General features: G+C 43.4%; 1 protein-coding gene across 4 annotated transcripts in view; it reads right to left on the bottom strand.

Moving 5' to 3' along the window:
- GALNT7 (polypeptide N-acetylgalactosaminyltransferase 7) overlaps positions 1 to 14,972 on the bottom strand; it is an 88,876-nt gene that overhangs the window by 62,433 nt on the left and 11,471 nt on the right. Inside the window, exon 3 of one of the 4 annotated variants that reach the window (XM_074541293.1) lies at positions 10,984 to 11,117. In XM_074541293.1, the coding sequence (XP_074397394.1) occupies positions 10,984 to 11,019 (36 nt within the window). In that variant the 5' untranslated portion in view covers positions 11,020 to 11,117. Of the gene's footprint in view, positions 1 to 1,915; positions 2,592 to 5,317; positions 6,002 to 10,983; positions 11,118 to 14,972 lie in introns of those variants that run through there. The other 3 variants (XM_005483803.4, XM_014264843.3, XM_074541292.1) reach the window with 3 other exon arrangements.

Here is a 14,972-nt window from a genome sequence, read left to right as displayed (position 1 = left end):
TGCTGGCAACATAAAAATTCCTGTCAGAAGTGAGGATTACTTTCTAAAATAGCAATACTTTGGCTATAGCAAGCTCATTACCTCAGTGTGCACAGTCTTCAAGCCAAAGTTGTTGAGCATGAAAAGTTTGCCAAGGTGTTAATTTCTGGTGAATGTCACACAAGAAGTGGTGACTTATTACAGCTCTGATTGTAGAAGGCAGTGTGGCTATATCTAGCCCTGCACCTGAATAGAGCTTTTCAAACCCAGCTGATGAATGATTGTGTTCAGCTTCCAGATAATGCCAGAGTAGCAGAACTGATGCAGTGTCCTTTGTGTTGGTGTCACTCAATTACAGAAAGGCAAACCAGTTTAAAAAGTGACCTATGTATAGATAACTAAACATAACAATTGGAGAGAGATTATTTTGTCATTTAATCACTTCTGTACCACCAGGCATCACATTTTTACCAAGTTCAGAAAGCTCACATCCCTTCACTACTGAACACTACTGCCCCTTTTACATCTGATTTTTTTATCTCATTTCAATTCCTGCCTTTCCTCCAGTAATGATATCAACTGCAAATTGCTGTGTCTCAGTTTCTGTTCTAAGCACACTTACTCCTTAAGGGAAAGTGAACAATTTCCTCTGGGACTTCCACACAAAGAATCTAATTTAAACCACAATAACAATTGAAATTCAGTCTGCAACTTGTCATTAAGATCTCAGTGACAATCAAGCCAAGGTATACAGGATATTAGCAGTCCTTAAAGTGGGGAAGAAGGGGTGTCACCAAAAAGCTCAGAAAATGTCCATTCAGCTTTTATTTCTTCTTATTTTTCTAAAGCTTTTGCCTCCACATCATAAATTCTCCATCTTCTATTGACCACGTGGGAATTGTAATGTCTAAACTTGGCAGTTGGTGAAGGCCCATAGCCCCAGCTGCAAGATCATTATCTGGTTTCCTGAACTAGAGGGATGTGCTGCAATTGCCACCTGACCAGGGCACTCAGCAAAGCCTCCTGTCCCTATCCAAGGGCAAGCACTCTTCCCTCACTCTGGCATGGCTGCCATGGCATCTGGCAGCAAGGACAGTTGGCAGCCCTGGCAGGGAAATGGGAGTATAGATGTCTAAGGGTGGCAGCACAAGCCACCGTTAAGCACATCTGGTACCCAAGACATGCACACTTTCAGGGGTGGAAGGAGGAAGGGGACAGTTGTCCAACTACTCATGCACGCTTTGAAAAAACCCTTTCAACATGGTCCAGAAAGTCTGACAACTACTGATAAACAAATAAGACCTAAACAAAATCCCAGTAAAATATGTCACATACAGACACAAAATTAAATGCCTTCAATATATGGCAAGTTCATGGGTGGCTCAGGTGTTGTGGTTATGGAAAATGCTGAATTTACTGTAATGCTTCAAATCTGAAGCGCCAGGTTCCCAGATATAAGGCCAAGCAGCCAGTGCCAAATTTTCAGGAAGTTCTCTTCATTACACCTGTGAACAGGAGAGACTATGGAATTTATTTTGTGGGTTTAGCAGTCTCATCACTACATTTCTGCCTTGTGCAAGGTCAGGCACACATTTCCAGCAAATCTTTTACTACCTTACTAACCTCCCTCTGGACCCTAGGAACACCCTGGACACTCTTCCTTACTGTCCTTCATATAGACAAATGAATAGGTCATTTGTAATTGGTCAGATCTGGAGAGATAAAGTTGACCTACAGTACATTTACTCCTTTAAATAAGCTTTCAACTTTTCAGTAACAAATCTTTCTTTACTGTTTCAGCCCATTGGTTCTGCCTGCTGTACTACCTACTCCTTGACAACAGCAGCTTCTGTACCTCTGAGGCTGATCATTAGCAACACATCTCGCTGGAGAACAACAAATACTGTAGCTGGGATCCCTGCAGCAATCTTGTTACCATGAATGGCCTCAGTGGTGTGATTGGAACATGGTGTGACTCCTGAGGTGTCCTGCACAGGGCCAGGAGCTGGAACTGATGATCCTGATGTGTCCCCTCCAACTCAGCATATTCTGTGATTCTGTGATTCTCAATCATTTCCTGCTGGCTCCAGAACTGTGACGCCTTGATCCAGAAGACCAGAAGGTATCAGAAAGCATCCAAAAGACACAACATAGTAATCAAATCAATGATTCTACCCAATTATTCCTCACAGCCTTGCAATCCCTACTATCAGATAGCAGGTATCCTTCCTTACACAAAAGCAGACAAGCACTTAAGGCTCTGAGAACAGACCTTCATATATTTTCATTGTTTCAATTTGATTTAGATTGGAAACTGAAAGTTCTTAAGGATCAGAGTTAGTTTGTCTTTAGATACTTCTGACAATGCAAATGAATACTTAATCTCTCACTCCAAATTCCACAAGAACTTTTTTCTCAAATGGATTCTTGGAGGAAGTTCCAAGTGAGGTTACCCAGAGAACAGTTCTGTCCTCCCAGCTTCTGCATAAGCATCAGTGAGAGTCTTCTATTGGAAAGAAAGGCACTGTCTGCAGCTATGTGTAATATTGTTAGTGCCACTTGGTTGTCATTTCCTTCCTACTTCTCCATTTTCATTTTTGTTTTGAAAACTCTCTGTACATTTATCATTTTTACTTTCTAAAAAATCTCAGAAATCTTTTAAATCAGTAAAAAAAAAAAAACCCGCCACAATATTTGAAAGGATTTTTTTTAAAGGTTCATATCTATAACACTGAAAGATTTTCTGTATTGCCTATTGTCTGCTGCTGTGGGCAGGGAAACATTGAAGATTATAAACATAAAAAAGAACAACACAGCAAATCTTTTCATCTTTGCATCTTTAATGCTTTGTTGTTATTAAAAAGTGCCCAGGGTTACACTGCAGAGAGGAAAAGGATACTGCCTGAAGTTAGCTTAAAAAGCTAAATTCTATTTTAAGCTGGTACTGTCTGACAAGGGATTTCATATTTGTTGGTTAGAGCTTTTAGCGCAAGAAAAGGGAGTAGAGTGTTGTACGGGAAGAAGATTTATCTGTCAGCTTTTGCTTAACAAAGTTTTGGGAAACTGACAACAAAGCAAACACACACGTTTCTGCAACTGAACAAAGAGCACAGCACTGCATTTCTGAGAAGCAGCTAAGATTAAACTCCTACTTCCCTTCTGCTGAAGCTGTACCAGGGCACACACTGCTCCCAGGTGCTGCAGGAAGCACACTCCAAGATATCAGCTGCTCCTAACACGATGCAGGGTATTGCAGGTCCTACCTCTGGACATAATCCTGGGCTCTGACAGCTTCCCACTCATATGCCAGAGCACTACTAGTAGCAAACAGTCATTACTGTTCAATTCATAACCCTTACCTGAGCAGCTTCTGAGGTGGAAAACACTCCAACCCAAACTCAGTAATAACAATACATGAACTCAGTAATAACAATAATGTTCCCAGAAAATGACGAAGCAGCATGTGTTACTTTCATATATATCACAAAAGCAAGTAAACAGCTGATCTAGCTAATTAATCAGGTATTCTGTTTAGATTTCATTTTGACAGTTTACTTAAAATAATTGTATTTGTTCTCAACAAAGACTGAATTATTTCCTGAGATGGCTGTCACAAATATTTCCTCCTCAGGTCAGAGACCAGGTAATCAAGACAGAATGCTGCTTTTTCAGGGGCAGGACTGTAAAAACTCTTGCAATTCCTTTACTGATATACAAACCAGCTAAAAAACACTTCTTAATTAGACCTCACATGTGAATGGAAGTGAATACAAGGGTTCAGCTCAAAAGTCTCAGAGCAAAAGCCTTTAGGCTCATGAGAAAGGCAGCATGATGCATTACAGCACCGAGTAAGTTGCCACAGCACAAGCACACCAAGGCTACAATACTTCAGTGGTCACCCCAGAATAAGCATCTGAGGATGGTCACTACACAGCAATGTAAGCATAACTTTCTTTCCCCAAGATTGTCCCTTTGAATGTCTGTTCACAGTCCTTTCCTGAGCAGGAAAAGTAATTTGACTAGTTTTGGTGCAAAATGTCTACTGCCTGATATTTCTTCAGAGGTATACAAATAAATTCCTGAAGATTTTTCCACACACAGAAAATCCCACATTGTGTCTAGAAGTACAGATTACAGAAACTTCACCACTTAATAAACTGCTTATCTTCAAAAAAACCGCTGTGGCCTATTATCTCAGCAGTAACTGCCAAGACACAGCAAACTGTAACAGCTTCAGAAGACAGAGCATCTGCTGAAGGAGTCCAAAGTCATTTCCAGTTCTCAAAAACAAGAGTTATGTCAACTCATTTGCAGTACACAATTATCCAAAGCAGCCCACAGAGAGGTCCAAGATCATTAGTGAACATATAATAAAAGATCCCTTTTTAAGATAATCACTGGAAAATTTTATGACTTTACCAAGATTATTTTAATCTTGGCTAATCTTACTTCAAGCAGATCTCCTTAAGTCCAGTTATGTTCCTGAGCTCTAAAACATCTGGTGAAAACGGAAGAATTACTTTGACTCCTTCTAAGACCCTGGTGTCAAAAGGTCAGATTATTTCCACCTGACTAATACAAGGCCACGGCAAGACTCATACTGCAGATCTGTTCGTCTGACCTCCTGAAGCATTTCTGGAAGTTAGCTGAAGCGCTGCCCGCCTCGCATATCACCTGTGCTCCCACCATTTCGGCATGGGAGACCTGCACCACCAGCTGGGTAAATCCAGCGCCTTTTGGGCTTTCGGTGCGCTGCTCTTAAATTACCTGATCGGCTGCTCCTGCTCGGCCAAACGTGCCCTTTGGTTAGCAAAGCGCCGGGAAGCCGATCCGCGGCAGCCAGGTGAGTTGGCGAGGGAACACCTGCAGCCTTTGTTGAAGCTCTGGGGGACCTTAGCGGGACTCTCACCCAGGGGACACCGGCGCGGTTATTGAGGGATGGAAAGCCCCCAAAGGAAAGCCGATCCCACGCGTTTCGGGTGCCCACCGGCGCGGGGAGGTCCCGGGGAGGACGGGCCCCGGCGGGACGCTGCCCGCACCACCGCTCTGTCGGGCTCGGCCGCCCGGGGCCCCTCGGAACACGGCGCCCCCGGGCCCCGCCGCGGGCAGCGCCAGGGCGCGCCGCCGCCCGGGCAGGGAGGGACGCCGGCTCCGGGGGCCGGATGGGGCCGGCCCCGCCGCTCCGCACTCCCCTCTCGGGCCTGCAAGGCTCCGCAGGCCGCAGCCCGGGCAGCCGCCCCTCGCCCGCCCGCAGCCGCCGCCGGTCACATCCCAGGCGGCGGCCCCGCCACCCGCTCCGGCGCGCCCGCCCCAGCGCCCGCCGCGGCCGCGCACTCACCCGCGTCCGTCCCGGGAGATCCGGCTCCTCGGCGCGGGGCGACAGCGAGGACCAGAGCAGCAGCAGCCCCAAGAAGCTGCCCGCCAGCAGCACGGCGCGCAGCAGGAAGCCCAGCTTCAGCCGCATCCTCCCGCCCGCCCTCTGCCTCCCGCCGCCGAGCACGCAGCGCCCGGCCCCGCTCACCGGCCGCCTTCCGCCCCCCGCGGCACCGCACGGCGCGGCCCCGCCGCCGCTCCCCCGCCTCCCCCGGCCGCCGCTGCTCTCCGGCAGCCGCCCGCCTGCGGAGGCTGTCCTCTCGCCGCCGCCGCACGTACAAACTTTTTTTCTTTTCTTCCTCCCCCCCTCTTTTTTTCTCCCACCCCCGCGCCGGCCCGGTAGGCTGCGGGCTGCGCGCTGCCTCCCCGCCGGGCGCAGCGCCGGGGTGATGCGGAGCAGGAAGTGGCCGCCGCGGGAGCCGCGCGGTTCCACGTGGCCGCCCCGCACCGGGGCGGGAGCGCCTCGCCCCGGGCCGCCGCTCGCTCCTGCCCCTGCCCCCGCCCCGCTCCGCGCCCGCCGTGCGCTCCCGTGCACCTGCTCCCGCCCGGAGCGCCGCCGGCCGCGCCTGCAGCCCTCCGGGAAACGGGGGAGCGGGGGCACACCTCGAGCGGGGCTTCGGCTTTCCCGGCTGGGTGAGCAGCGCTGTCTGGGCACCGATTTGTGAAAATTCAGGTGCAAACGTTTAACTTCAGGGGTTGTTATACAGGCGTAGGGTAAGGCCCATTAATTGCTGTGTGCAGCCTGGGCAGAGTAGAACTGGAAAGTCAACAGATTTTTCTTGGGGATAGCAGATTAAGTACAAGATTACAGAGATGCTATCAGCCCCACAGCTTGTGTGTTATTTTGTTACTAATTTTCTGCACTAAAAGTTAGGCATCCTATTTCCTCCTTTGAAGGACTGGCACACGTGCACGCAATACACACACAGAAACGTGGTAATGTAAGCTCTCCCAAAACCAGAGTGATGCAAAAACAGTACTGCCAATGTAATACAACTTTTGGTTTTTTCTGAGTACTATTCAGTACTACACTATTCAGTACTATCCACTTGCTCCGATATTTTTCCATTCTATTTCTTACATGCACTGGAGGGTATCAGATCCATGGATCTTGAACTTTCAATGATAAGAACTGCAGAAACAAAACAGGATATTACACCTTGAACAGGATGACTTTGGAGGAAAAACTGCCCACACCTGAGTGACCTTTGTAGTTGGACACACCTAGCCCCAGTTTGTTTATTCATATAACTTGTGCTATAGCACTATGTGATGTCTTTGTTTTTTTCTTTCTCATTCTGTAAGATCAAGGTATGAGACGTAGACAAATGCAGTGTTTAAGGCATTAGCAACAGCTCTAATCCTCATAAGTGTTTGCACAGCCCTGTGACTTCCACAGGAGCACAGAGCTGTTTTCCTCAAAGCCCCTCCCTGTGTGCAGCTGCAGCAATCACACAGATATCCCAACACAAAGATTTAGGTGACTGTTTTCAGGTAGGCAGCAACATCTGCACAGGGCTGGGAGGGACTGTTAGGGTTTTTTGGATGGGAAACACAGAGTTGAGGTGCCTAGCTCTGAACAGATCCCCTGGCTTGCTGAGCCCAAAAGGAAAAGGCAAGTTGGGGCTGTAAACTGGGAAGGTCGGTAGGCTGTCAGGGAAGTATAGAGGCATCTCTCCAATTCTTCCTGCAGTCTTTAGTGGAGGCCTTACTGCAGCAAACAGTGCTCTTTCCTCATGTTGTTTCATTCTTCATGTTTGGCATCCCTTTTTAATGTCCTGTGCTGTTGCTCTCAGCACACTCCAGTAAAGTGAGAAGAAAAATAAAGTTAGTAATAGCACTGCATGGAGGGTACAGCTATGGGATGTGACACTGCTCTGCTGCTGCTCCTCAGAGCTCAGAGTGGTGGGGACAGAGCCCTCTGCATGCAAGTTGATATGATGACAACTCACATTTGTAAGGTTGCCTGCTGAAAACAGATTTGGGTTTGGGGTTATTTTTCAGATAGAGGTGTATGTTTTGCACAAAGCCATAGGCAAAGGGAAACCACACATCTGTGATTTCACAGAGAGCTACACCCTTGGAGGATGATCAAGAGCTTTGTCGTTCTGGTTTTAGATAGCCGAAGTCTCGCTGTCAGCGAACTCCCCCATTAGCTATCCGAGGACAATGGCTTCTGTACCAGGAATTTTAACCCCCCCAGCGTTTGTTTTATCCCGAAAGAGAAGTAGCCGATGCCCACTGGGAGGCAGTGCGGGCCAGTGGACAGGGTGTTCATGCCAGCCAGCCCCTCTCTCAGCCACAGCCACCCATGACAGCAGATTGGAGAAGGCGTCATGTTTTTGTTTGACCACTCTGCCTGCCTGCCCTGATTCCTCAACAGCGAGCATCTTCTACCTTTTTTCTTCTCACGCACAGGCCATGCAGTCTGACTCCAGAAGTATTAGATTAATACTGACCTTGGAAGTGTTTTATTTCAGTTGCATCCTTGTTAAGGATGTGCTGAAGTTTCAAATTCTGCACTTACAGCTCCTCCTATGTAGTAAAGTGCCTAAGAAGACCTATAGAAAATATTTTCACTCTTGTAGAATTTGTATCAGCTCAGACAGAAAATTCAAATTACATTTGGCTTTGGATTGCCTCCAGTACTATTCAAAACCACTTTTCAAAGTCTTTTACAACCTGGAGAGAAAAAGATGGAGGGTTAAACAGAGGCTTCAGTCCCACTCAATTACAAAATGTAAGTCAATATAAAATTATATATAAAAATATAAGTATATATAAAAGAAGTACATCATATATAAATACATATATATATATAAACCATTATGCTATTACTATACAGGCAGTATTAAAACACAAATCTGTTATTAGACAATTAATCAATCTCTGTTAGACTGTTATTTAGTCATTCAAATGTTTCAAACAGGCTGGCAACTGTCACAATGTTTGTATCTGTATGTGGACACCTACTGCTTGTCACATAGAAATCATATGTTCACTTCTCCATGTATGACTCCAAATAAAAGTGCAATGGCATTTAAGTCATTACAAAGCCTTGCTGCTCTTGAACCAGAGACCTAGGATGACCTGGAGGTGAGGTATCCGATTACCAATCCCCTAAGCCATGCAGTTGCCTTATTGCTGGGGATTTGGGGGATGGTGTCTGGAGCAGGGTCACTGACCAATGTCAAAACCTCATGCAGTTGCTCGCAGAGGAGAAGCATCTGGATGTGGATCTACCCCTTAACTCTGTCCTGAATACCTGGCCACAAAAAACTACTCTGCTTGTTCAGAACATAGTGTCTGAAAGGAAAATCCAACAGACTTTTGACCTCTCAAGGTGAAAATCATGTTTTACAAAGTTTCATAATACAACAAGCTGCTGTAAAGACTTCATTCTACATAAAACCTCACATTTTGCTCATTTGAGAGGTTTCTTCTATCAACACATAGACAATCTTTCTACTTAGTGCAGAGAGCACAAAACACAACTTTTTTTTTTTTTGTAATGTAAATAGGTTTGAAATTAAATATTTGAAATTAGCAATGGTGTGCTGGTTTTGGCTGGGGTGGAGTTTATCTTCAGAGGGGCTGGTATGGGGCTACATTTTGGTTTTGTGCTGGAAAGGATGTTTTTGTTGTTGCTGCTGTTGCAGGGCTTGCCCAGGATCAAGGCCTTTTGTGCTCCTCACCCCATCCCACCAGACAGGAGGCTGGGGGGTACACAAAGCAGTGGGAGAGGACACAGCTGGGACAGCTGTCCCCCACTGATCAAAGGGATATTCCAGGCCATATGGCACCATGCTCAGTATATGAAGTGGGGGAAGAAGAAGGAAGGGATGGGGACATTTGGAGTGATATTGTGTTCCCAAGTCACCAGATTTCTTGGACATGGCTGAACACCCACCTGCCTATGGGAAGGGCTAAATGAGTTTCTTCTTTTGCTTTGCTTGTGTGCATAGCTTTTCCTTTAATTATTTAAATGTCTTTATTTCAACCCAAAAGTTTTCCTACTTTTACCCTTCCAGTTCTCACCCACATCCTGGTGGGGGTGAGTGTGTGAGAGGTGGTGTGGTGCTTAGCTGCCAGCTGGGGTTAAACCATGACAAATGGATTCTAGACCTCAAACAGTTACACTTTCCTTAGATGTTTCCAGATATAACTACCAGCACTTCATTAAGTGCAGTATTTCCCTACATGATGTACTCTAGCCTTCATGTAACAACAAACTTGGTCATGCTTTGATTAAAGAAAGGGTTGGAAAATGCCAGCTGGCAGAAAATAACTTGGCTTCCTAAACAGAATACTCTCAACACAAGCAACACCTTTGTTCCAGTGAAACCTTCCAGCTCCATGTAATCTCTTTTCCCATCCTGACCTTGCATTTAGATGGTCATCTCTGAACAAAGCCTTTGCTGCTCCTGCACTGTTACTTTGGATCTGGCCCTTGACCCTTACAGAAAGCTCGTGCAGTGTCTAAGCCCTACAGCACATTTATTAGTACTGCACATCGGAGTCCTGGCGCGTCCTGGTGGAATCCAACACATACCTTCCCCCTAGTTTTCATCTGTGAAGGTAGGAACTCAATGTGGGGCTAGAGCTGCCTGGCCGGATCTCCCTCCCTTTATTTTAAGCTCATTCTCCCTTCTGACACCACCCCCAGCACTGAAGGATTTGAAGAGAGATTCTGGATTAATGAGGTGGTCACTGCAAGGAATAATCCAAAGGGCACAGTTTGGCATACATTATGATGAATAAAAAGTTATGCCCTAAATATTTACAATGTGTGTATATTTCACCTCAGAGCTGACAAAAAGGAACTGGAGTACAGGATTTTAAATTCTTCCTAATTTCTGAGACTGTTTTAAAAATACTTTAATCAAACAAGTACCTCTAGGGAGTACTTAATATATGCTGTAGCAACTTAGATTATGATTGCTTAATCTGCACTGTTTTGTGTTCATGATCTCCAGTTTTTAGTACCATTCTTCCTGTAATTCTCAATTATCCTTCTTTTTTTAAGCCAGCAGTTTAGCCATGCATGTCCTACCAAAAATTATCCTTCAGCATTTGAATAGATGCTTTTGGCAGAGCGCTGTTCGCCTCCTTTGCTTTTCCTGTCACTTTTATGAAGAATGTGTTATGAAGTTCCTGTCATTACATTTAGCCCCCATACTCCTGTCATGCCTACTTAGTCTGTTTAATTCCTGCAGTATCACCTCTAGCTCCTCTTCTCTTTTCCCACACAGCAACAATAAGCAAGCTCATTATTTTGTACTGGTCTGGATTCTACCAATGTCCTGAAGATTGGAATGTAAAATGATTTTTTTTCCAGCTGCCCTTTCTGATAATGAGTACCAGTCAATGCCTATGAACTATGTTGTATTATTAATACTGCTTTTGTCTAGAAAAAATAAACTTCTTTTGCACCTACAAGTCCTCAAAATATCCACACTGATGAGTGTTGACAATCCTTGACAGATTTAGATCTCATTAAAATAGTGGATGGGATGGTCTGTTACGTGGGTGTTTCATTTAAGTAGGAGAAGAAATGGAATGATTCTGAGCATGGTTTTGCCATTTAAAAAGCAATATATATATTTTAAATTACTTTTCAGAGAAACGTACCTGTACTTTGAGCCAGACAAAAGTATGAGTAGTCATATACTCAGCCCAGTCTCAGGTCTGGAAAATCTCCTTTTCCAAGGTGCCATATTTCTGAGCATTTCAAACAGAAATTAAACTTGCATCATTTCCTGAATCTAGGGCAGAGAAAATTGAAATAGGTTGCTTCAATTTCTGTTATGCTGAAAAAATGAATGTTGTAAACACCCACAATTTCAGATGCTGAGTTATTTTTCTAAAAGACTTTTAGTGGAGTTAATTTGATGAACTTGTCAGTCTGAACAAGAACCACAGTGACTTTGAGAGAAAAAATGGAAAATTTTACAACTGTAGATTAATTAAATTTTTGCATTTCTTAGGAATTTTGTTGTTTAGTGATAAACTGTTGACAGTTTAATAAATAACTGGCAACTTGAGTGTTATTAATTCAGTATCATTTATCAGATATAAACCTTCAATAAGTTTGACACAACTCTTTTCAGGATATGTTCTGCCATGAGGTTCAAAATTAAACAAAACCTACCTGCTGAAGATATGAAGCATTTGTAAAGCATTAGAGAAGTTAAATAAAGCCAACATGTCAAATTTGCACAAGATAAAGCCTTATGAAGTTGCACAGGCAAATAAAAAAGACATTCAAAATTGGTTACATGGAAAAGTGTGGATGTACAACAGTTACTAAATGCTAAAACAAGGATATGTTCTTTGTTCCTTAGCTTAGTCACTGTTCCAGAAAGAGTGGCCTTTCTCATTTTACTTAAATGCACAAAAGGTCCATGAATAATTACTGGAAAAGACAACCCAGTAGATAAATTTATACATTGAATAACATTGCCGAGTTGTGCAAGGCTCTGGTTTTCAAACTGGGGTTCTGGGGAGTGGGAGTGCTGTCTGCCACAGAGAATGATAGCAAGACTACTGCCATTAGCCATATGAAGTTTGTGGTATATATCACAAATTGGCAACTGCAAGTTAAGGATCTTAGTAGCAGTGAATCACAAAAGCATTGCTTTTGAAATGCAATGAATTCTTCTTTTGAAGGTTAAGAAAGCTCTGAGGTTTCTTAATTCTTTGTAGATTTTATAAACTGTGAGTTTGATGTTATTGGTGGTTGGAAACAAACACCACAACGCTGAGCAGCCTCTTTTCTTAGTAAGCTGCCATTTGGAGAGAAATTCTCAAACAGTAGATTATTTCTATTATGTATGGTCTGACACCAAGCTGTATTGATTAGTAATTCAATGAAACGATGCTGTTATAAAAGGCATGTTTTGTGGGAATTGCAGGCAATAGCAGCTGTTGTATCATAACACTGCACGCATTCAAGTCTTCTACTAAATAGAATCATAATGAAATAGATTTCATAAGGGCTTCAGTACACCATGTAGTGCAGAATTCTGGGGAAGTTTTCCCTTTTCTCAGGTTAAAAGCTCCAGACAGATATCCCTACTTGGTATGAATTAAATGATTTCTAACTTTTATAGCTTTAGCTCTGGTATCAATGTAGATAATTCTTTCAAATTTTTTTTTAGTATGTTTTCTATCTTTTTCCCAAACTTAGAGCTCAACAGAAAGAAACAAACAAAAAATGAACAAAAAAAGCCAACCAAAAAATCCAACTAAAATGCCCCCTGCAAAAAAACCCAAACAATCCCAAACAAACCCAACTCTCCAAAAAACCCCAAACCCAACCAACTTTAGAGAAAAAAATATTAGACATGTCAAAATGACATTGAAATGAAAATAAAGAATTGTAATAAATTCATCATCTTGGCAAGCCAAACTCCACTACTTTTCAGTCATCCATGACAAGAAAGAGGGATAATGGCAGGATCTCATCCATCTTCAAATACTGCAGGTTTCCAGCTCTCAGCTCACTGCCTGTCATTGCCCTTTTTCTAATATATACCAGTGTGCTGGGTTTGGCTAGGGTGGAGTTAATTCTCTTCCCAGTGGCTGGCATGGGCTGTGTTTTGGGTTTGTGCTGAACACAGGGCTGATAATGTGGAGATGTTTTTGTTATTTCTGAGCAGGGCTTGCACAGAGCCAAGGCCTTTTCTGCTTTCCATCCTGCCCTGCCGGGAAGGAGACACAGCCAGGACAGGTGACCCAAACTGACCTCCAGAGCATATGGCATCTTGCTCAGTATATCAAGTGGGAAAGAGGGAGAAAGGGAGGTACATTTGGAGTGATGGTGTTTGTTTTCCCAAGTCCCCATTGCATGTGATGGGGCCCTGCTCTCCTGGAGATGGCAGAGCACCTGCCTGCCCATGGAAGCAGTGAATTAATTCCTTGCTTTGCTTTGCTTGTGTGCCTGGCTTTTGCTTTCCCTCTTAAACTGCTTTTATCTTTTCTATTATTTTGTCCATGAATTCTCTGGTTTTTACCTTTCTGATTCTCTCCCTGATCTTGCTGGTGGGGAAGTGAGTGAGCAGCTGTGTGGGGCTTAGCTGCTGGCTGTGGTGAATTCAAGACAAAATGCAATGATTTAAAAACTAGTTGGCTGAGTAGTCAAATTAAAAACTTTTCTAAATTCCCGGGTGTGTGCAATTAGCAAGAAGGAGATCTCTAGACTACTTCTATTTTTACTCTGGCTTAACTGAATCTTTGTTCTGAGTAGTTTGATCAAATCAGGGACATCCCTTAGGTTTAGATGTTAGAGTTTACAGAGTAAGTGGGAAAAGGTTGATTTACAGTTTTGTCCTTAAGAAAAAAATTACTTGTTTCAACTTGAAAAGCATCTTTATAGAGCAGAAGACTAATCTAATTAACATTATTTGAAATTAAACTGAAGAATCACTGATTTATTCCTATTCACTGATCCTGTGAGTAATGAAACCTGCTCCTGTAAACCTTAGGCTGAAGTGAAGTTTATTTCGTTCCTGATTTACTATCAACAACTCTGACATTTGTATATATCCTTAAATGAACACAGCATCTGTGTAATTAATTGTTTTTTCTTTTCCCCTCCGAACAGTGCTTAGAAGAAGAAATGATAGGAAAACTTCATATTCAATAAGGTATGGTGATTCACTGCAGGACTTCTGTAGACTGTTGGCTAACTGCTTGAAAAACCTGATGACTTACTAACCTCCAAGGTACAGAAGTGAACGTCTTCAAAACATTTTAGATTTAAATAAGCAGACTTATAATATGAGTGAAAATGAGTGTAACAATTTGCCTCTCTTTCAGGTTTATATCCAAACAGTATCTCCAAACTTGCCCTGCTAAGTCTTTGGTGTCAGGGCTGATTAGAAGACAGCAGGAGATGGAGGCACTGTTCCTCCCAACATTTAGGTCAGCTCTGGTACTCTCTCGTGTGTATCTAGGCCACGTCTAATTAATCCCAGAATATTCCATCACGGCTGGATTACCTCTGTCAGCATCTCCCTCAGAAACCTGGCAGCAAAGATTTTACCTCAGGTGAAGATTTTCCCTTTTCTAAAGGCAAATGGGAGTGGTTTTTTTCATTGTATAAGTACATAATGTTTATGCAACAATTTACAGAGCCCTTAGGATGTGAAGTAGTAGAGGCAAATAGCTTCACTTGAAATTACTGGAATGTTGCCAGATTTAAACAGAGCCAAGATTTCACCCCCAGTTGTTTTAAGGATGAAATTTACCAGCCTTCTCATCTCCCAGTTTGAATTTACTATTCAAAAGAATCACATACTTTTTCCTTTTTCCAAGCCAAATGTGAATACTAAGTGCTTATTCAAACTAAGATCAGAAAAGATGAAAGATCTAAAAACACAATAAAAATTGCACCTAAAAGCCTACTGGACATCAGCAAAAGTTAAGGAACTAAATCGTATTTTTGCACTTTAAGCTGCAGTCTGCCGTGGTCACTACCAGAATTACATAAACAGTTTGCAAAGACACATAACAGCTCTTGGAGGTGCTTAAACCAGGACAAGTCAACACTGTGGAGCAGTGGATATGCAACTGGAAAAATAACCCAGAGACACTTACTGAACTAAGCACGCCCTGCA

Source organism: Zonotrichia albicollis, chromosome 5, assembly GCF_047830755.1.
Source record: "Zonotrichia albicollis isolate bZonAlb1 chromosome 5, bZonAlb1.hap1, whole genome shotgun sequence".
Taxonomy (NCBI): Eukaryota; Metazoa; Chordata; class Aves; order Passeriformes; family Passerellidae; genus Zonotrichia; species Zonotrichia albicollis.
Note: the sequence above shows the minus strand (reverse complement) of the source record. Positions and strands in the feature narration are given on the sequence as shown.